This window comes from Mobula birostris, chromosome 8, assembly GCF_030028105.1.
Source record: "Mobula birostris isolate sMobBir1 chromosome 8, sMobBir1.hap1, whole genome shotgun sequence".
Classification (NCBI taxonomy): Eukaryota; Metazoa; Chordata; class Chondrichthyes; order Myliobatiformes; family Myliobatidae; genus Mobula; species Mobula birostris.
The window spans coordinates 128,586,135-128,608,175 of record NC_092377.1 but is presented as its reverse complement, the minus strand read 5'-3'; the positions used below and the strand labels follow the sequence as shown (position 1 = coordinate 128,608,175).

Genomic DNA, 22,041 nt, shown 5'->3' with positions numbered 1-22,041 from the left:
GAAAACTTTCCTCTGACTATGGTATCCACCTCAACCACCTTCGCTGGCAGTGCAGTCCCACCACTCTCTGTGTGGAGAACTTTCCTCTGACTATGGTATCCACCTCAACCACCTTCGCTGGCAGTGCAGTCCCACCACTCTCTGTGTGGAAAACTTTCCTCTGACTATCGTATCCACCTCAACCACCTTCGCTGGCAGTGCAGTCCCACCACTCTCTGTGTGGAAAACTTTCCTCTGACTATGGTATCCACCTCAACCACCTTCGCTGGCAGTGCAGTCCCACCACTCTCTGTGTGGAAAACTTTCCTCTGACTATCGTATCCACCTCAACCACCTTCGCTGGCAGTGCAGCCCCACCACTCTCTGTGTGGAAAACTTTCCTCTGACTATCGTATCCACTTCAACCACCTTCGCTGGCAGTGCAGTCCCACCACTCTCTGTGTGGAAAACTTTCCTCTGACTATCGTATCCACCTCAACCACCTTCGCTGGCAGTGCAGCCCCACCACTCTCTGTGTGGAAAACTTTCCTCTGACTATGGTATCCACCTCAACCACCTTCGCTGGCAGTGCAGTCCCATCACTCTCTGTGTGGAAAACTTACCTCTGACATCCCCCTTGTATCTACTTCCAACTATGCCCCCTCGTGTTAGTCCTGGGAAAAATCCTTTGCCTATCCACACGATCAATGCCTTTCATCATCTTTTTGCCTCTGTCAGGTCACCTCTCGTCCTCCTTGTATAAAATCCTCAATATATAAAACCTTGTGGTTTCAACTCACACACAGAAACAGGCCCTTTGGCCCATCAAGTCTATGTTGACCACCAATCACCCACTCAGACCAATCCCCATTTCATTCCCCTCACACTGCCGTCAACTTCCTCAGATTTATTTGTTTTAAAATGCAGCATGGGCTCTTCCGACCCATCGAGTATTGCTGACCACTTGAACCTTAGCTTAATCACAGGACAATTTACAATGACCAATTAACCTACAAACTGGTATGGTTTTGGGTTGTGGGTGGAAACTGGAGCTCCTAGGGAGAAACCCATGGGGTCACAGGAAGAACGTAGAAACTATATACACACACGCGGTTTTGGGGATCAAATCGGGTCTGCCCACTGCAAACAATACAGTGAAAATTGCTCAGAGCTGGGGGTGGGTGAGGAGTCTGGGGAGAGGCCACTGGTAGATTAGGTGGAATGGTGAGGGAGGTGGAGGGACGGCAGGATACCGGCTGGCTTTAGGCTGAGCCTGTGTGGGAGTGCAGGGCGCCTCCCATTTGCCTGGGCTGTGCTGAGGCTTGCCGGGGCTCCCTCAGGCCTGATGTCTGCCAGAAGCACAGGTTAACCCTGTGCTCTCCAGAGGGAGAGGAGTCCTGATTATCTGCAACCCCCTACGCCCCTCTCCGTTTATGTGACTCCCTCTGGCCCCAGACTCCTCTCTGTTTCTGTGATCCCCTCCCTCTCCTACGGCCTTCTGTAACCCCCCTTTGGCCATGCAGCCTTTTGGTCCTAGCCTGCCCAGGGTTAAGCCCTGTGGGACGGACCCTCTCGTTCCTGTTGATGTGATGTGTGGCACGCTTGGTCATGGTGGGGGTGGGCAACACAGCCGCCCTCCCCCAGAGATATACAGTATGGGAAGCATCTGACATGGCAGAGGTTAGTGGTTTAGTCAAACCATTGCCCTGACTAGGTGTGTGTAGACAAGAGAGGGAGTGCGGAGTGCTGTGTATCTGGTCCTATAGCACCAGCTGTGCATCGAACCTGGCCCATAATACTACAAATGTATACATTGGGAACACCCCAGATGTGCTTGTCTTCTGTCGGACAGAATAAATCATCTACACCTACAGAACACCCTCACCGTGCATACCTGCAAATGTACACTCAGTGACCACTTTATTAGGTACACCTGTACACCTGCTTATTAATGCAAATATCTAATCAGCCAATCATGTGGTAGCAACTCAATGCATAAAAGCATGCAGACATGGTCAAGAGGTTCACTTGTTGTTCAGACCAAACGTCAGAACGGGAAAGAAATGTGATCTAAGTGACTGTGACCACAGAATGGTTGTTGGTGCCAGACAGGGCAGTTTGAGTATCTGAGAAACTGATGATCTCCTGCCATTTTTATGTACAACAGTCTCCAGAGTTTACAGGTGTGAAAGAAAACCAAAACAAACAGAAAAAAAATCCAGTGAGCAGCAGTTCTGTGGGTGAAAACATCTTCTTAACGAGGGGGGTCAGCATTGAGCAAATGTACATGGAACACTGCCACAAGAAAGCAGCACCCACCATCCAGGCAATGCTCTTTTCTCACACCTGCCGTCAGGGGGGAGGTACAGGAGCCTTGGGTCCCACACCACCAGGTTCAGAAGCAGCTATTAGCCTTCAACCATCAGGCTCCTGAACCAGTCAAGATAACTTCACTCACCTCGACACTGAACTGATTCCACAACCAGTGGACTCACTTCTGAGAACATCACAACTCAAGTTCTCAGTATTAAACAGCTCCCACAGACCTCCAGCTGTGCTTGGTATCTGTTTCCTAAGGCACGACAGCTGTTCAGCACAACTCCAGCTCTGCACATCTGTCCCACAGGCCACCCCTGATGTTTACATGTGTCCGTGTTCCAGATGTGTGCACCTGCACGAAATACCACACTGGCTCTGCACATCTGCCCCACATACCACCCAGCCGCACATCGTACCTCCTCCATCGATGCTGGGGTTGGAGCAGGGGCGCTCAGAAGGCAGGAGAAGAGGAGAGTTAACAGACTAGGACAGGGCTGCGGGTTCACAGCGAGTTCCTCGGTCTTGCCCAGAGTGCAGGGTTATAACTCCAGTCTCTGCTCCCACAGGCAGCGGGACCCCATGGAGGCTCCAGGCTCCAGCTCGCGGAGCCCCAGATTGCGATGTTCTGCGGAAAGCTCAACATGTTCATGGACATCAAAACCGGGAAATGGGAGGCAGATCCCACAGGAACTCAGAGCTGCCTGGGAACGAAGGACGAAATTCTGAACTACTGCTCTAAGGTGTGTGATGAGGTGATGGGGAGGGAGATTCACTCTGTGTCCGATCCCAGGAGAGTGTGATGGGACAGTGTGGAGGGAGTTTCACTCTGTGTCTGACCCTGGGAGTGTGTGATGGGATGGTGTGGAGGGAGCTTCACTCTGTATCTGGCCCTGGGAGAGTGTGGTGGGATGGTGTAGAGGGAGCTTCACTCTGTATCTGGCCCTGGGAGTGTGTGATGGGACAGTGTGGAGGGAGCTTCACACCATGTCTGACCCCGGGAGTGTGTGATGGGACAGTGTGGAGGGAGCTTCACTCTGTGTCTGACCCCGGGAGTGTGTGATTGGATGGTGTGGAGGGCGCTTCAGTCTGTGTTTGACCCCGGAAGTATGTGATGGGACAGTGTGGAGGGAGCTTTAGTCTGTGTCTGACCCCAGGAGTGTGTGATGGGACAGTGTGGAGGGAGCTTCACTCTGGGTCTGACCCCAGGAGTGTGTGATGGGACGGTGTGGAGGGAGCTTCATTCTATGTCTGACATTTGTTCCCTCGGATGTACTTTGCAGGTTTACCCGGATTTGCAGATCAGTGGTGTGATAGAATCGAACCAGCCAACGAAGATTGAGAATTGGTGCAAGAGGGGGAAGAGGAAGTGTAGTGGACATGTCCACATTGTTGTACCGTTCCGCTGTCTGGGTATGGTCGTGTGTGTGTGTGTATGTGACCTGTCCACAGTCAGTGTGTGGGGGTGGGGTGCCCACATCTCCGAGTGAGTGCTTGTGAAGTGGGGTACGCCCGTCGCCCCCGTAAGGGTCAGTATTCAGTGGGGTAACCCCATCCCCCAGTGAGGTTCAGTGTGTGTGGAGTGGGGTACCACATCCCCCAGTAAGGGTCAGTGTTCAGTGGGGTAACCCTATCTCCCAGCGAGTGTCAGTGTGTGTGGAGCGGGGTATCCCGTCCCCCAGTCAGGGTCAGTATCAAGTGGGATAACCTTGTCCCCCTGTGAGGGTCAGTGTGTGTGGAGTGGGATACCCCGTCTCCTGGTGCAGGTCAGTATGTCAGAGAAATCCGCTCTGTGATCCTAAAGGGTGAACAACTGTGAAATTGTATTTTGCATCTAATAATCTCTCTCCCTCCATCCTCTTCTCCCCCGCTTCATTTCCTCCATTTCCCTCTCTCTCTCCCTCGTAACTCCGTTCATCCCACTCTCCCCCTCCTCACTCTCTCCCTCCATCCCACTCTCTCCCTTCTTACTTTCTCCAACCCCCTCTTTCTCCTTCCTCACTGTCTGCATCCTTCCTGTTGTTTCTTTACCAACCTCTCCTTCTCACTCTCTCCCTCTCTCCTCTCCTTAATTCCTCCTTCCTGCCTTTCCCTCCCTCTAATCTCTGCCTCTCTCTTCCTCCCTCCTGCCTCCCCCACCCTGCAGTTGGGGAGTTTGTCAGCGAGGCACTCCTGGTTCCTGACCGCTGTAAGTTCCTGCATCAGGAACGGATGGATCTGTGTGACAGTCACTTCTACTGGCACAGTGTCGCAAAGGAGGTCAGTACACAAATACAAGCATCCTGGTGGGTTTAAAGCGAGTGGGAAATGGGGTCCTGGTGGGTTTAAAGGGAATGGGAAATGGGGTGCGGGTGGGTTTAAAGGGAATGGGAAATGGGGTGCTGGTGGGTTTAAAGGGAGTGGGAAATGGGGTGCTGGTGGGTTTAAAGGGAGTGGGAAATGGGGTGCTGGTGGGTTTAAAGGGAATGGGAAATGGGGGTCCTGGTGGGTTTAAAGGGAATGGGAAATGGGGTGCTAGTGGGTTTAAAGCAAGTGGGAAATGGGGTGCTGGTGGGTTTAAAGGGAGTGAGAAATCGAAGATGGGACTAAAGCTATTTGGACTTTTGCACAATCGAAAGAGGATTAATAGTGGGTTCCTCTAGATTGCCCCTGCTTCAGACACACTCTGTCCTCCTCCCTCTTTGTCTGTCTCTCTCTCTGCCTTGCTCTCCCTCTTTTCTCCCTCCTCCTCTCTCTCTCCTCCTCTTTCCCTCCTCTCTTTCTCTTCCTCTCTGTCATTTTCTCTCTCTCCCTCCTTCTGTCTTCCCCTCTCTCTCTCTCTCTGTCAATTTTCTCCCTCTCCCTCTTCCTCTCTCCCTCTGTCTCCCACTCCCACACTCTCTCCCACTCGCACACTCTCTCCCACTCCCATTCTCTCCCTCTCCCACTCCCCCTCTCCCTCTCTTTCCCTCTCTCCCCCCCCCCCTCCCTGCCCCTCCTGTCTCTCCCCCTGCCTAGCACGAGGGGTTGCATCCTTAGCAGTTATTCTGGATTTTTAGCTGGCACCCCTGAGGTTTGGAAGAAGGAGGTTGTTTTGTGGGTTCTTGCTAAACTTGCTGAATCCCAGTTGGTCTCAGAATAAGCCTGCAGTTCTGGTTACCCTTCACAGGAAGATTGTGGTAGCTTTGGAGAGGGTGCAGAAGGATGCTCCTGGGTAATAGGGCATAAGGTATAAGGAAAGGCTTCTCTGGAGCGGTGGGGATTGAGGGGAGACCTGACATAGGTTTATAAAGTTATAAGTAGACAGTCAGAATTTTTTTACATAGTATAGAAATATCAAATACTTGTAGGCATGCATTTAAGGTGAGAGGGGGGAAAGTTCAAAGGAGATGTTGGGGGTAAGTTTTTTTTAACAGAGGAAGATGCCTGGAATCTGCTGCCAGGGCCAGTGATGGAGGCAGATATGCTAGAGGCATTTAAGAGACTTAGAATGTGCAGAGATATAGACATTGTACAGGCAGAAGGGATTCAGTTTAATTTAATTTGTGTTTAGGATGCACACCGTAGGCCAAAGACCTGTTCTTATACTGTACTGTCTAGTCCGACTGGGATGGGATAGCGTTTGGAGCTGTCTTCCCAGCAGGTTTGAAGGCAAGAACATTAGGATGGGAAATGACGAGGGTGAGAGGCAAAAGGCAAAAGAACAGAGGGACTGAGTAAGTGAAAGAGAGAGACAGAAAAAAAATGAAAGAGGGATGAGGAGAGGGACATGGGGGAGGAAGAGTGAGACATGATGAAAGTGAAGGAAAAACAGAGAGAGATGGAGGAAGGGGGAGAGAGGCTCACTTTATTGTATAGCATGCAGGAGAAAGGGGCCGAATGGCTTATAATACTCTCCCTGCCCCCCTCACCCCTCGACAGGCATGTACGGCAGAGACATTGGACCTCCACAGCTACGGCATGCTGCTGCCCTGCGGGCGGGACAGGTTCCGCGGGGTGGAGTACGTGTGCTGCCCCTCCCGATTCCAGGGACGCAGGCTGGAGGAGGAGGACCTGCAGGAGGAGGGAGAAGACTCCCAGGACAGGTAGGGAGGGCCAGTGAGGAGAGAGAGAGTGCCATAGGAGGGCTGGTGAGGAGGGACCATTCTGCGAGGGCCAGCAAGGAGGGAACACTGTGGGAGGAGCAGCATGGGAGGGGCAGTGAAGACAAAGCACTGTGCAAAGGCCAAGGAGGAGGGAGCGCCGTGGGAGGGGCGGCAAGGGGAGAGCACCGTGGAAGGGATGGTGAGGAGGGAGCGCTGTGGGAGGGGGGTGAGGAGGGAGCACTATGGGAGGGGACAGTGAGGAGGGAGCGCCGTGGGAGGGGCGGCAAGGGGAGAGCACTGTGGAAGGGATGGTGAGGAGGGAGCGCTGTGGGAGGGGACAGTGAGGAGGGAGCGCCGTGGGAGGGGCGGCAAGGAGAGAGCACTGTGGAAGGGATGGTGAGGAGGGAGCGCTGTGGGAGGGGGGTGAGGAGGGAGCACTATGGGAGGGGACAGTGAGGAGGGAGCGCCGTGGGAGGGGACAGTGAGGAGGGAGCACTGTGGGAGGGGATAGTGAGGAGGAAGAGCTGTGGGAGGGGCGGTGAGAAGGGAACACTGTGTGAGGGGCAGTGAGGAGGGAGCACTGTGGGAGGGGGTGAGGAGGGAGCACTGTGGGAGGGACGGTGAGGAGGGAGAGCTGTAGGGGGGTGGTGAGGAGGGAGAGCTGTGGGAGGGGTGGTGAGGAGGGGGCTCCGTGAGAGAGACAGTGGGGAGGGAGCACTGTGGGAGGGGATAGTGAGGAGGGAGCACTGTGGGAGGGGCGGTGAGGAGGGAGCACTGTGGGAGGGGTGGTGAGGAGGGAGAGCTGTGGGAGGGGTGGTGAGGAGGGAGCACTGTGGGAGGGACGGTGAGGAGGGAACACTGTGGGAAAGGCGGTGAGGAGGGAGCGCTGTGGGAGGGGCGATGAGGAAGGAGCGCTGTGGGAGGGGCGGTGAGGAGGGAGTTCCGTGAGAGGGACGGTGAGGAGGGAGCGCTGTGGGAGGGGCGGTGAGGAGGGAGTGCTGTGGGAGGGGTGGTGAGGAGGGAGAGCTGTGGGAGGGGCGGTGAGGCGGGAGCACTGTGGGAGGGGGTGAGGAGGGAACACTGTGGGAAGGGCGGTGAGGAGGGAGCGCTGTGGGAGGGGCGATGAGGAAGGAGCACTGTGGGAGGGGTGGTGAGGCGGAAACACTGTGGGAGGAGGTGAGGAGGGAACACTGTGGGAGGGACGGTGGGGATTACGAGTGTGTGTGTCTCTGTGTGTGTATGTATATGTATGTGTTTGACCGTCTCCACCCAGCACTGGAAAGGTGGACTCTCCCCTTGAGCCAGAGCCCGACAGGGTGAAGCTGATCCGGTCACGGGAAGAGTTTGGGGACGGCGACGAGAGGATGTGGAACGATTACAGTGACACTGGGCTGGTGGGGAACGATTTCTATGACGAGTCTGTCACTGAGACCCTGACAGTTACTACCACTACCACCGAGGGTGTTTCAGAGGATGTCCGAGGTGAGTGGCCTCTGTCCCAGCGGTACCTCCCCCAACCTCTGCCCTATTGAGGGTAGAAAACCACTCAATATCAAGCCCTCTCCCTCTCCCCTTTCTCTTCCACTCCCCTTTTCTCTCCCCCACCCCTCACCCCTCTTCCTCCCACCTCTCTCCCCCTCAACCTCTCTTTTTCTCCCCTCCACCTCTCCTTTTCTCCCTTCCGCCTCTCATCCTCTCTCCCCCTCCCCTTCTCTCCCTCCACCCACCCACCCCTGCCCATCCCTCTCTCCCCCATCTCTCCCCCATTTCTGCTTGTCCCTCTTTGCCTTCCTCCTCTCCTTCTTCCTCCCTCTCCACCCTCTCTGAGACAGAGAAGAGAATAAAATGAGAATAAGAATAAATGAGAATGTATGTGACACCTCCCCCAGTCAGGGTCTGTGTGTGTGTGTGTGTGTGTGTGTGTGTGTGTGTGTGTGTGTGTGTGTCTCCTCCCCCAGTCGGGGGCAGTGGACTGAAAAGCTAGAGCATGTAGGTATTAAGAAAGAGGATGTGCTGGAGCTTTTGGAAAGCATCAAGTTGGATAACGCACCAGGACCGGACGAGATGTACCCCAGGCTACTGTGGGAGGCGAGAGTGGAGATTGCTGAGCCTCTGGCAATGATCTTTGCATCATCAATGGGGATGGGAGAGGTTCCGGAAGATTGAAGGGTTGCGGATGTTGTTCCCTTATTCAAGGGTTGCAGATGTTGTTCCCTTATTCAAGGGTTGCAGATGTTGTTCCCTTATTCAAGGGTTGCAGATGTTGTTCCCTTATTCAAGAAAGGGAGTAGAGATAGCCCAGGAAGTTATAGACCAGTGGCTCTTACTTCAGTATTTGGCAAGTTGATGGAAAAGGTCCTGAGAGGCAGGATTTATGAACATTTGGAGACATATAATATGATTAGAGATAGTCAGCATGGCTTTGTCAAAGGCAGGTCGTGCTTTACAAACCTGATTGAATTTTTTGAGGATGTGACTAACCACGTTGATGAAGGTAGGGCAGTAGATGTAGTGTATATGGATTTCAGCAAGGCATTTGATAAGGTACCTCAATGCAAGGCTTATTGAGAAAGTAAGGAGGCATGGGATCCAAGGGGACGTTGCTTTGTGGATCCAGAACTGGCTTGCCCACAGAAGGCAAAGAGTGGTTGTAGATGGGTTATAATTTGCATGGAGGCCGGTGACCAGTGGTGTGCCTCAGGGATCTGTTCTGGGACCCCTACTCTTTGTGATTTTTATTAATGACGTGGATAAGGAAGTGGAGGGTTGGGTTAGTAAATTTGCTCTAGACATAAAGGTTAGAGTTGTTGGGGATAGTGTGGAGGGCTGTCAGAGGTTACTGTGGGAGATTGATAGGATGCAAAACTGGGCTGAAAAATAGCAGATGGAGTTCAACCCAGATAAGTGTGAGGTGGTTCATTTTGGTAGGTCAAGTAGGATGGCAGAATATAGCATTAATGGTAAGACTCTCGGCAGTGTGGAGGACCAGAGGGATCTTGGGGTCCGAGTCCATAGGACACTCAAAGCTGCTATGCAGGTTGACTCTGTGGTTAAGGCGGCTTACGGTGCATTGGGCTTCATCAATTGTGGGATTGAGTTTAAGAGCCGAGAGGTAATGTTGCAGCTATATAGGACCCTGCTTAGACCCCACTTGGAGTACTGTGCTCAGTTCTGATCACCTCACTACAGGAAGGCTGTGGAAACCATAGAAAGGGTGCAGAGGAGATTTACAAGGATGTTACCTGGTTTGGAGGGCAAGCCTTTTGAGAATAGGTTGAGTGAACTCAGCCTTTTCTCCTTGGAGCGACGGAGGATGAGAGGGGACCTGATAGAGGTGTATATGATGAAAGGCATTGATTGTGTGGATAGTCAGAGGCTTTTTACCAGGGTTGAAATGTCTAAAATGAGAGGGCACAGGTTTAAGGTGCTTGGAAGTAGGTACAGAGGAGATGTCAGGGGTTAATTTTTTACGCAGAGAGTGGTGAATGCGTGGAATGGACTGCCAGCGACAGTGGTGGTGGCGGATACAAGAGGCTTCTGGATAGGTATATGGAGCTTAGAAAATGAGAGGGAAATGGGTAACCCTAGGTAAATTCTAAGGTAAGGACATGTGCGGCACAGCTTTGTGGGCCATAGGACCTGTATTATGTTGTAGGTTTTCTATGTTTCTATGTTATGTCTCAGTCTGAATGTGCAATGTGCAAATTATAGTATTTGTAATAAATAGTATGTACAGTGACAGTCAGTATAGCATAGTAATACTATTGTGTCAGTGTGAATTAATCAGTATGATGGCCTGGTGGGAGAAGTTGGCCTGGATTCTGTTGGTCCTGACTTTAATGCCACGGTATTGTTTCCCAGATGGTAGCAGCTGGTACAGTTTGTAGTTGGGGTGACCTTGGTACCCAATGATCCTTTTTATGCACCGGTCACTGTAAATGTCCTGAATAGTAGGAAGTTCATATCTACAGATGCGCTGGGCTGTCCGCACCACTCTCTGCAGATTTCTGTGATTGAGGGAGGTACAGTTCCCATACCAGACAGTGATGCAGCCAGTCAGGATGTCACAAATGTGCCCCTGTAGAAAGTCCTTGGGATTTGCGGACTCATGCCGAACTTCTTCAATCATCTGAAGTGAAAGAGGCACTGTTGTGCTTTTTTCACCACACAGCCGGTACGCACAGACCAAGTGAGGTCCTCGGTGACGTGTATGCCGAGGAATTTAAAACTGTTTACCCTCTCAACCCCAGATCCATTGATGTCAATAGGTGTTAGCCTGTCTCCATTCTCCTGTAGTCCACAACCAGCTCCTTTGTTTTTTTTTTGCGACATTGAGGGTGAGGTTGTTATCTTGACACCGCTGTGTCAGGGTGATGATGTCTTCTCTGTAGCTGCCTCATTATTATTTGAGATAAGGCCAGTCAATGTTGTGTCACCTGCAGATAATACTGCATTGACTGGCCTTTAATTAGCCCTGGCGATGCACTTCCTCTGCCGGGGACATTGCCCGCAGGAGGGCATGTGGCTTCCAGTGGCAAGCATCAGCTGTGCCACTTCAAGGGTACTGCCTCGGTTTTATTGAGAGCTGCTGCGGGTATAGGGTCTAGTCTCAGCCGGACAGTGTCCCTGCGCCGGCGGGGGGTGGTGCTCTAGTTGTGAGGGGTCTGGTCACAATCCTATCGTGGTGGGTGTCGAGAGGGCTTCAGGAAGTGGAGGGGTTCCCGTTGCACCAACACCCGATTGGCCGGAATTGCTCATCAGACCCAGGAGAGGGTCCCACATAATGTGAGCCGTCTCACAGAGGCGTACACCGTGCCCTTCCGTGACGCTCCAAAGCATTTCTTGTACGGGCTGCCCCTGCACGTCTTTCACTTCCTTGCCTTCGTCTGCCGACCAGACTCACCTTGGCGTTCTGCTTCACTATCCAGCGGCAGAGGAGGTCCCCGGTGGAAATCTCTCTGTGCTGAGATCCTTCTCCTGTATATAGGGGACCCTGTTGATAAGGGCAGTACCGTGCAACAGATTTTTAAGCAGGTTCTCTGACACTCCATCCACCTGTCCACTCTGTGGCCAGGAGGAGTCAGGGTACCATGTTTATATGGAGTGTGAGAGGTCGCAGCCCCAGGCTTCTTATATACGGGCACCCAGTACGGAGGGGGCGTGTCACGAGGAGGACCTACTGGTGGGCTTGCTCCTGGACCTGGCCAAGATGGCCATTAACGGGTTTAGGCGGCGGAAAGTCAAGGGCCTGCCCCTCTTCTGAGAATAAGCTCATGCCTGGCTGTCCTTGCAGAGGGAACGTGCCATCACAATGGGTATAGTGGGGGATTTCTGGGAGCTGTGGCCCCCCAAAAGAAAATGATTGTTTTATAGACAGTAATAATCATATTTTAATTTGAATTTATTCATTTCTTGTAAATACTTAATGCTTGTACTTTGTGTACTTTCTTTGTAAATAAACTCTTGTAGTTTTGTGAAAAAAGGAAAAAAAAATATCCGCTCCTCCAGTGAGGGTGTGCGTGATATATGTCCCAGAGAGGGTCACCACTGGTGACACTGGTCATATTGCAGTGTGTGTGCATGAGGGTCTAAGTTTGCTTCCATCCATTATGGAACATTCGAACATTCTCTTCCTATTTGAACTTGATATATTTACAGCATGTCACTCAGCTCTATAGACAATCTCTCTAAATTTAGAAGATCCATTCGCACCTCTCATAGCAAATGAAAATGTTTCATAAATGCAGCATTGATGGACTCAACTGCACACCATGTTATTGGTGATTCACTGAGAATATCAAGTTATCTCCTGATAAGCACTGAGACTGCCCTTTATTCATTCCTTCACTCCCTCACTCCTAACTTTTTAAGAAATGTTTTCAGTTTTATTGCAGATCACACATTACATTGCTTCATCCCATTTTGGACTTTTATTTCTAGTTTGAGATAAGCTTCAGTAAAGAAAAAAGTTGTGGGTACCAATTATCCAAACACCATAGCCAATGGAACAGATAACCCAAGCTCCACGTAATTGTATTAATCTTACATGTCTAATCAGTGTTGAGCAGCCATACTTTGTATCACCAGCATTTTGTGTGTGTTGCATTTGTCTGTAGATTTTCAATGATTCAACGTACTTCATTCTGCTATGAATCTCAGGGGTTATTTGGTGACATACGTATGTTGATAATCCATTTACTTTGAACTTGAATTTAGAACAAATAATTGTATCAGATTTGGGAATAACTTGACTTCCATATATTTTAACAGCACGTTGTGTGTGTGTGTGTGTGTGTGTGTGTGTGTGTGTATACGCGCGCGCTCTGTGGTAACTCAGACCCAACTGTTCCCTCTGCCCTCCGCAGTGCCCCCCACCCTTGCCCCCACCGATGGAGTGGACGTGTACTTTGAGAGCCCGGGGGACGAGAACGAGCACGCCCACTTCCTCCGCGCCAAGATGGACCTGGAGGAACGGCGCATGAATCGTATCAATGAAGTGAGCACACCAGGGGGCGGTGGGGACGGGGGCAGGGACGTGGAGGGGAGGCTGGCTCCTGTGTTGATGACCTGTGTCCAAACTCTCTGCAGTTTCTTATGGTCACGGGCAGGGCAGTTGCTGAAGCAAGCCGTAATGCAGCCGTATGGTACATCTGTAAATACTGATGAGAGTAACAAAAACATGCCAGATTCCTTTGCCTCCTGTGGAAGTGGATGCGTTGGTGAGCTTTCTTGGTCAAGGTTGGAGCAGCACAGGCAATTCGTGATGTTCTGTCCTAGAAACCTGAAGCTCTTAACCCTGCCAACCTCAGCATCATACCTATTCACTGACACCCTCACTCACCAGCAAGTCCCACCACATCTTGTAAATGGCTAAGCCCTAACTAAAATATAAATGTATACGTTAAAAACAGATACAAGAACAAGGATGTACTAATGAGGCATTATAAGGTGTTAATTTGACTCACATTTGGAGTATTGTGAACAGGATGTGCTGGCATTGGAGAGGGTCCAGAGGAGGTTCACGAGAATGATCGTGGGGATTAAGGAGTTAACGAGTGAGGATGTTTTCTGACTGTGGACGTGTACTAGCTGGAGTTCAGATGAGTGAGAAGGGATCTCATTGAAAGCTATTGAATATTGGAAGGTCCAGATAGAGTGGGCTTGGAGAGGATGTTTCCTATAGAAGTTGGGTCTTTATTCTTTGGAACGTAGAAGGTTGAGGGGGGACTTGATAGAGGTATTTAAAATTATGAGGGGGATAGACAGAGTTGACGTGGATAGGCTTTTTCCATTGAGAGTGGGGGAGATTCAAGCAAGAGAACATGAGTTAAGAGTTAAAGGGCAAAAGTTTAGGGGTAACATGAGGGGGAACTTCTTTACTCAGAGAGTGATAGCTGTGTGGAACGAACTTCCAGCAGAAGTGTGAGGCAGGTTCGATGTTGTCGTTTAAAGTTAAATTGGATAGCTATATGGACAGGAAAGGAATGGAGGGTTATGGGCTGAGTGCAGGTTGGTGGGACTAGGTGAGAGTAAGAGCTTGGTATGGACTAGAAGGGCTGAGATGGCCTGTTTCTGTGCTGTAATTGTTATATGGTTATAGAAGCGGGGTCTAGGACAAGAGAGCACAGCCTCGGAATAGTAGGGCGTCACTTTAGCCGGAGGGTGGCGAATCTGTGGAATTCATTGCCATAAACAACTGTGGAGGCCAGGTCCTCAGGTTTATTTAAAGCATAGGTTGCTGGGTTCTTGTTTAGTAAGAGTTTCAAAGGTTATAGGGAGAAGGCAGGAGAACGAGGTTGAGAAGAATAATAAATCAGCCCTGATGGAATAGAGGAGCAGACTCAATGGGCCGAATGGCCTAATTCTGCTCATGTCATGGCCAAATCTACTCTGTCCAAGCTCCTCTCTTTCTGATTCCAAATACCTCAATACCCTCTCTCCTTCACCTGCACTGCTCGTTGAACCACCCCAGGCTCCTGTGGTCTCCCCGTGGGAAGGGACAGGTAGATGTGTGGGGAGTGGACAGTGAGCGGTGGGGGGAAGTGGGGGTGAGGTGAAGGTGCCATGGCTGATGGGATGTGTGCGTCCTGTCCCGCAGGTGATGAGGGAGTGGGCAGCAGCGGACCGACGGGCGAAGAACGCTCCCAACACCGACCGGATGGCACTGAACAAGGTGAGTGCGTGTGTCTGTAACTGTGTGAGTGATCCGTTCCCCAGTGAGGGTCAGTGTGTGTGTGTGTGTGTGTAATTGGAATTGGTTTATTATTGTCACATGTACGTATCAGATCATTGCACAGTGCATTGAGGTAGGTAAGACAATAACAGAAAGCAGAATAAAGTGTAACAGCTACCGAGAAAGTGCAGTGCAGGTAAAGAATAAGGTGTAAAGTCATAGCGATGTAGATTGTGAGGTCAAGAGTCCATCTTATCATACTAGGGAACCATTTACAAAATGCTGAAGGAACTCCGCAGGTCAGGCAATAACTGTTGAGGTGAATAAACAGTTGATGTTTTGGGCTGAGACCCTTCATCAGGACAGGAAAGGAAGGGGGCAGAAACCAGAATAAGGAGGTGGAGAGAGAGTGGAGTACAAGTTGACAGGTGATAGGGAGGGAGAGGGGAACTAGAGGGAGGCGCTGGGCAGGTGAGGAAAAGACAAGAGGTGAGTGCGTAACCAGAATGGGGAATGGAAAAAGAGGGAGGGGTGGACAGAGGGCAGTGACTACAAGTTAGAGAAATCGATTTTCATATCTCAGGTTGTAGGTTTTCCAGATGGAATTTGAGCTGGCCTCATTGTGACAGTAGAGGTTTTGGAACACGAATGCGAATGGGACAGCAAATTGAAATGGGTAGCCACTGGGAATTGTGCCTTTTGTACGGAAATAGCGAAGTTGAATCTCACGGAGGTAGAGGAGGTCATACCGGGAGCCATAGAATAGATCAGCCGTCCCCAACCACCGGGCCACAAAGCATGTGCTACCGGGCTGTGAGGAAACGATATGAGTCAGCTGCACCTTTCCTCATTCTCTGTCACGCCCTGTTGAACTTGAACATAGGGTTGCCAACTGTCCTGTATTTGCCGGGACATCCCGTATATTGGGCTAAATTGGTTTGTCCCATACGGGACCGCCCTTGTCCCGTATTTCCCCCGCTAAGGTAGAGCGTTCCTATGAAACCTTTCGTGCCGAAATGGCGTGAAGTGAAGAAGCAATTACCATTAATTTAAATGGGAAAAATTTTTGAGTGTTCCCAGACCCAAAAAATAACCTACCAAATCATACCAAATAACACATAAACCCTAAAATAACACTAACGTATAGTAAAAGCAAGAATGATATGATAAATACACAGCCTATATAAAGTGGAAATAATGTACGTACAGTGTAGTCGGGAAGATTAAGCCAAAACCGATTTGTGGGGGAAAAATCGGCACATGAGCACACAAGTGCCCGCGCAAGGCTTCATGGTCATGGTAGTTTTCTCAGGGTAAACCCAAGTGTCCCGTATTTGACTGCTACTTTTGACCCTTATTTGGGAGTGAGAAAGTTGGCAACCCTAACTGTAAAAGACATGTTGAGGTGAGTTTAACCCTACTTGAACACCTCCCCCCTCCCCGGTTGGCTGGTCCGCAAGAATATTGTCAATATTAAACCGGTCCGCAGTGCAAAAAGGGTTGGGGACCCCTGGAGTAGATGACCCTGAGAGGAGAAGTGTTGCCTCACCTGGAAGGACTGTTTGGGACCTTGAACGGAGGTGTAGAGGCAGGTGGAGCTCTTTGGCTGCTTGAAGAGGTACGTGCCAGGAGGGAGATCAGTGGGGAGTGATGAATGGACGAGGGAACCACAGAGTGGAGGGTGGAGATAAAGATGTGTTCAGTGGTAGGATCCCTTTGGAGAAGGCAGAATGATGTGCTGGATTCGGAGGCTTGTGAGGTGACGGGTGAGGACAAGGGGAACCCTGTCACTGTTATGGAGGCAGGAAGGTAGGGTGAGCGAGGATATCAGGGAAATGGAGGAGATGTGGGTGAGAGCAGCATCGATGGTCGAGGAAGGAGGACCTTTCAGGTGTTCCGAAATAGAAAGCCTTATCCTGGGAACAGATGCAGTGGAATTGGAGGAGCTGAGATAGGGAGTAGCATTTTCACAATTGACAGAGTGGGAAGAGGTGCAGTCAAGGTAAACATGAGAGTTAGTGGGTTTGTAAAAGATGTTGGTAGGTTGTGTGTATCTGTGGGTGGTGTAATGGCTATGTGGCCGTCTGTACTCTGTTCCCCACCCTTGACGATGTGTCCCCACCCCCAGCATTTCCAGCAGATCCTGGGCACCCTGGAGGAGCAGGTAGCAAATGAGCGGCAGCGGCTGACGGAGACTCACCTCTCGCGGGTGTTGGCACTGCTCAACGACGACCGCCGCATGGCGCTGGAGAACTACCTCACTGCGCTGCAGACCCGCCCCCCGCAGGTCAGCTACCTCCCCCTCCCCCTCTCCCGCCACCCAACCATCACCGCGCTGCAGACTCACACCCCCCCTGCAGGTCAGACACATCTCCCTCCCCCCTCCCGCCACCCAACCATCACTGCGCTGCAGACCCGCACCCCCCCCCCGGGCAGGTCAGATACAGGCCCTCCCAAACCTGCTCAACCCCTCACCCTTCACCCCCAATCACACTGCAGACGCGCTCCCCACAGGTCAGATACAGCCCCCCCCCCCCACCCTGCTCAACCCCTCAACCCGCACCCCTCAACTCTCACCCGCTCATCCTTCACCCCCAGTCATGCTCCAGACCCGCCCCCACAGGTCAGTTACAGCCCCCTCACCCCCTCCCTCCCCCAACCATAACTGCGATTCAGATCCGCCTCCTTAGATCGGATATGCCCCCTCCTACTTCCCAGTGCTTCCCACACATCCCCTTCCCAACTCCCCTCACCCCTACATTCACACTAAGTCTCACACTCTCCTCTCCCTCCATCTTGACAGATATCCACCAACCACCACAGTCCCACCATCTACTCTCTATTCCACAATCCCTCTCCATCCTCCGTAACTCCTCATACCCTCAATCCCATTGCCCTCACCCCTCCCACCAATAAAGCACTCATTCATACACTTCTGTGCACAACTTCCAGCCCCTTCACCCTCACCCCATCTCAGCCCAGCCCTTTACTTTCAGCTTTTTTTCTCCCCTGACCCTCACTCCACCCCTTCCTCCCCTCTCCCCCTCTTCTACCCAACTCCCACCTCTCCCCCACTCTCCCCTCTCCCACCTCTTCCCCATCCCCCTCCCCTCCCCTTCCCCATCTCCCGATCTCTCCTCACCCCCTTTCCCCCTCTCTCCGCTCTCCCCCTCCTCTTCTCTCCCCTTCTCTCCCCTCTCCCCTTTCCCTATCTCCCTCCTCTCCCCTTCCCCCTCCCTCCTCTCCCCTTCCCCTCTCCTCCCTCTCCCCATCTCCTCCCTTTCCCTCCCTCTAACCCCTTCTCCCCTCTCCCTCCTCTCCCCTTCCCCTCTCCCTCCTCCTCCCCATTCCCCCTCCCCCTCTCCCTCTCTCCCTTCTCCCCATCTCCCCTCCCACTCTCCTCCTTCCCTTCCTTCCGTTCTCTGCCCTTCACTCACTCACTTCAACCTACCGCCCCTCCCCGCCGTATCTCCTCTCTTAGTCTGACAGTCCGTCTCTCTCCTCCAGCCTAGCCACGTGCTCCAGGCCCTGCTGCGTTACGTCCGCGCGGAACAGAAGGACCGTCGACACTCGGTGCGCCACTACCAGCACGTGCTCAGCACTGATCCCAACCGTGCGCAGCAGATGAAGTTCCAGGTGGGTGGGGGACAGGGAGAGGGCAAGGGGTTGGGTGGGGAACAGGGAGGGGGCAAGGGGGTGAGTGCACTCAGCATCCAGAGACAGCAAACATAGATCAGCACAGCACTGTGCAGGCCTTTTGACCCACAAGGCTGTGCTGTCACTTTGATGTCATATACTGAATGCTCTCCTCTCGTGTATCCATGTCCCTCTATTCTCCTCAATTCATGAGTGTGTCTAAAAGCCTTATGAACTTCTTCAAACTGCCACCTTCCCTCTCCCCCTCTTTCTCCCCCTGTCTTCCACCCTCTCCCCATTTAACTCCACCAAATTACCCGCTAGCCGGCTGGTGGCGTAGTGGCATCAGCGCCGGACTTCGGAGCGAAGGCTCCCGAGTTCGAATCCAGCCGGCTCCCTTGCACGCTTTCCATCCATGCTGGGCTGAGCGTTCAGCTAGCATCTCGGCCTGGTGAAAATAAGAAAGCCTGCTAAAAAAATGCCGTCTCGATGGCGTCCCGATGACTCCGCTCGGAGTTAAGGGCTTTCTTCAAATTACCTGCTTGCTCTTTCTCTCCTCCTCTTCCCCCACGCTCTGGCACTCTCCCTTTCCTCTTGTCTCCCTTCTTTCTCTCCACCGCTCACTACCCACTTTCCAGATGCCTTAGGAAGTAAGAGCAGAATCAGGCCCCAAAACTGCTCACACTTCTCCAAATGCAGTCTGACCAGTGCCTTATAAAGCCTTAGCATTATATCCTTGCTTTTGCATTCTAGTCCTTTTGAAATGAATGCTAACACTGCATTTGCCTCCCTTACCACCGACTCAACTTACAAGTGAACCTTTAAGGAATCCTGCTCTAGGACTCCCAAGTTCCTTTGCAGCTCCAATTTCTGAATTTTCTCTCTATTTAGAAAATAGTCTATTCCTTTATTCCTTCTACCAAAGTGCATGACCAGACACTTCCTTGCACTGTATTCTTTCCTTTGCCCATTGCCCATCTGTCCAAATCCTTCTACAGACCCCTGTTCCTCAACACAGCCTGCCCCTCCACCTATCTTCACATCATCTCCCAACTTAGCCACAAAGCCATCAATTCCATCATCCAGATAAGTATATGCCGTGAACCTGTGGAACACCTCTAGTGATGGGCAGCAAATCAGAAAAGGCCACCTTTATTCCCGTTCTTTGCTCCTGCCAGTCAGCCAATCTTCTATCAATGCTAGTATCTTTCCTGTAATACCATGGGCTCTTATCTTGTTCAGCAGCCTCATGTGCGGCACCTTGTCAAAGGTCTTCTGAAAATCCAAGTAAACATCCACTGACTCTTCTTTGTCTATCCTGTCTGTTACCTCCTCAAAGAATTCCAACAGATTTATCAGGCAAGATTTCCTCCTAAGGGAAATCATGCTGACTTTGGCCTTTTTATCATGTGCCTTCAAGTACCCTGAAACTTCATCCTTAATAATGTACTCCCACTTATTCACAGTCACTGATGTCAGGCTTCCCTTCTTCTGCCTCCCTCCCTTCGTAAAGATTGGAGTGAAATTTGAAATTTTCTAGTATTCCTGAACCATTCTCAAATCTAGTGATTATTGAAAGATCATTACTAATGCCTGCACTATCTCTTTAGCTACCTCTTTAAAAATCCTCGGGTGTAGTCCATCTGGTCCAGGTAATTCCCAGACAACATCTCCATAGTGGTAGCAACTATACTCACTTCTGAGAGGGAGTAAGTTCAAAGGAGATGTGTGGGGCAAGTTTTTTGTTGATACACTGGAATGCACTGCCAAGGGTGTTAGTTGAGGCACAAATAATATAGGAGTTTAAGGGGCTCTTAGATACATGAATTTGCAGAGAATGAAGGGATATGGACTTGTGCAGGCAGAAGGGATTAATTTAGTTAATTGTTTAAATACCAGTTTAATTAGTTTAGAACAGTATTGTGGACTGAAGGGCCTGTTCTTGTGCCATACTGTACTATCTTCTAAGGTCAAAGTAAGGTTTACTGTCAGATGCAGGCGCAGTGAAAAACTTGCATGGAGCAACGTCACAGGCACAGAGCAGCATATAAGCAGCATTGCCAGGAAATAACATACTTTACACATAAATATTATTTTTAACCAGAAAGAACATTATTAATAAAAATCAGAAGTTCATTATAATGTACAGTGGTTCTAGCGTTGCCATACTGAGGCAGTGATTAGGGTTGTGTCGGGTGGTTCAGGAACCGAATGGTTGAAGGGAAGTAGCTGTTCCTGAACCTGGTGGTGTGGGACTTCAGGCTTCTGAACCTCCTGCCCGATGGGAGCTGTGAGAAAATGGCGTGGCCCGGATGGTGGGGACCTCTGATGAAGGACGTTGCCTTCTTGAGTCAACTCCTCCTGTAGATACTACTGATGGGTTGAATGGATGTGCCCGTGATGTACAGGGCTGAGACCACTACTCTCCGGAGTTGCCATACCAGACCATGATGCAACCTGTCAGCACACTTTCAACAGGATATCTGTAGAAGTTTGTTAGTGTTCACTGACAAGTCAAACCACCTGACAAAATAAAGATGCTGGCATACCTTCCTTGTGCTCTGGTCTGTGTGCCAGCCCGGGGACAGGTCACCCGCGAGGTTCACAGTCAGGAACGTAAGGCTGTTTAAACTCCCGTTAAACTCTTGGGTTGCTGTTCTGGAATGTATGACCTTCCCTCAGAAGGCAAGTTGTTCGTCCGGCGATGGGACCGGACCTTAATGCCCTGCTGGGGTGGCGTTCGGCAGAGCTTTAGGACGTTAGTGGGGGTCAAACGGAGGGGGCTTGAGGATGTTACAGTGATGTTCACAGTGCATGGCACCTGGAGGTGTTGGTGGGACTGGCCTGCTTGTTGGGGAAGGGTGGGGGATGGAGGGAAAGGGAGGGGGAAGCTGTTAGGCTTGGAGGGGTTCCGTTCGGGGCTGGAAGAGCTCACTCACTCTCTCCTGTTTACCTCTTCCCCTCTGCCTCAATCCTGTCCTCCCCAACTCCCTCCACCCCTTTCCCTCTCGGTTCCCTTCCCATCTCTTTGCCCCTCTTCCATCTCCCCTTCTGGGATTCCCTGACCACTTTATTCTCTTCTCTTGAAAACTCCTCACCCTCCATCTCCCTCTTAACCCCTTGCCATCCCTCCCCTTCCCCCTCCACTCTCTTCCTTCCCTTCTCCCCCTGTCCTCACTTACCTCCCCTGTTCTATAACACTCACCCCTCTCCTCTCCCTCTCCGACTCACCTTACCTCATTCTCTCTTCATTGCGATCTCTTTTGTTCCTTCTCTCTCCCCCATTTCCCCATCTGTCTCCTCTCCTCTCTCACTATCTCATTTCCAACTCCATCCCATCCCTTGCCCACACCCCTCTTATTCTCACTCTCTCCTCCCCTTCCTCTCCCCTTTTCTGCTCCCTTCTTCCCCTCTCTTTCTTCTCCTCCTATCTCCCACCTCTACATTGTCTCACTCTACCACTCTCACCCCATTCCCACCACCTCTCCTCTCTCCCTCTTCCTCTACCCTCTCTTCCTTTTACCCCTCTCCCCTCCTCTCTCTCCCCTCCTCTCTCTCCCCTCCTCTCTCCCCCCTCCTCTCTCCCCCTCCTCTCTCCCCCCTCCTCTCTCCCCCCTCCTCTCTCTCCCTCCCCTCTCTCTCCCTCCCCTCTCTCTCCCTCCCCTCTCTCTCCCTCCCCTCTCTCTCCCTCCCCTCTCTCTCCCTCCCCTCTCTCTCCCTCCCCTCTCTCCCCCCCTCCCCTCTCTCCCCCCTCCCCTCTCTCCCCCCCCTCCCCTCTCTCCCCCCTCTCCCCCTCTCCCTGTCTTTCTCCTCTCTTTCCCCTCTCTTTCCCCTCTCTCCTCCCCCCCACTCCATACCACTTTCCACCCCCTC

The 22,041-nt window shown here is 51.6% G+C and overlaps 1 protein-coding gene across 2 annotated transcripts in view; it reads left to right on the top strand.

Moving 5' to 3' along the window:
• aplp1 (amyloid beta (A4) precursor-like protein 1) overlaps window positions 1–22,041 on the top strand; it is a 50,565-nt gene that overhangs the window by 18,714 nt on the left and 9,810 nt on the right. For both annotated transcript variants that reach the window (XM_072266220.1, XM_072266219.1), the window contains exons 2-10: window positions 2,865–3,038; window positions 3,579–3,708; window positions 4,442–4,554; window positions 6,196–6,359; window positions 7,633–7,841; window positions 12,725–12,855; window positions 14,458–14,532; window positions 16,661–16,819; window positions 18,040–18,168. In XM_072266220.1, the coding sequence (XP_072122321.1) occupies window positions 2,865–3,038; window positions 3,579–3,708; window positions 4,442–4,554; window positions 6,196–6,359; window positions 7,633–7,841; window positions 12,725–12,855; window positions 14,458–14,532; window positions 16,661–16,819; window positions 18,040–18,168 (1,284 nt within the window). The remainder of the gene's footprint in view (window positions 1–2,864; window positions 3,039–3,578; window positions 3,709–4,441; window positions 4,555–6,195; window positions 6,360–7,632; window positions 7,842–12,724; window positions 12,856–14,457; window positions 14,533–16,660; window positions 16,820–18,039; window positions 18,169–22,041) is intronic.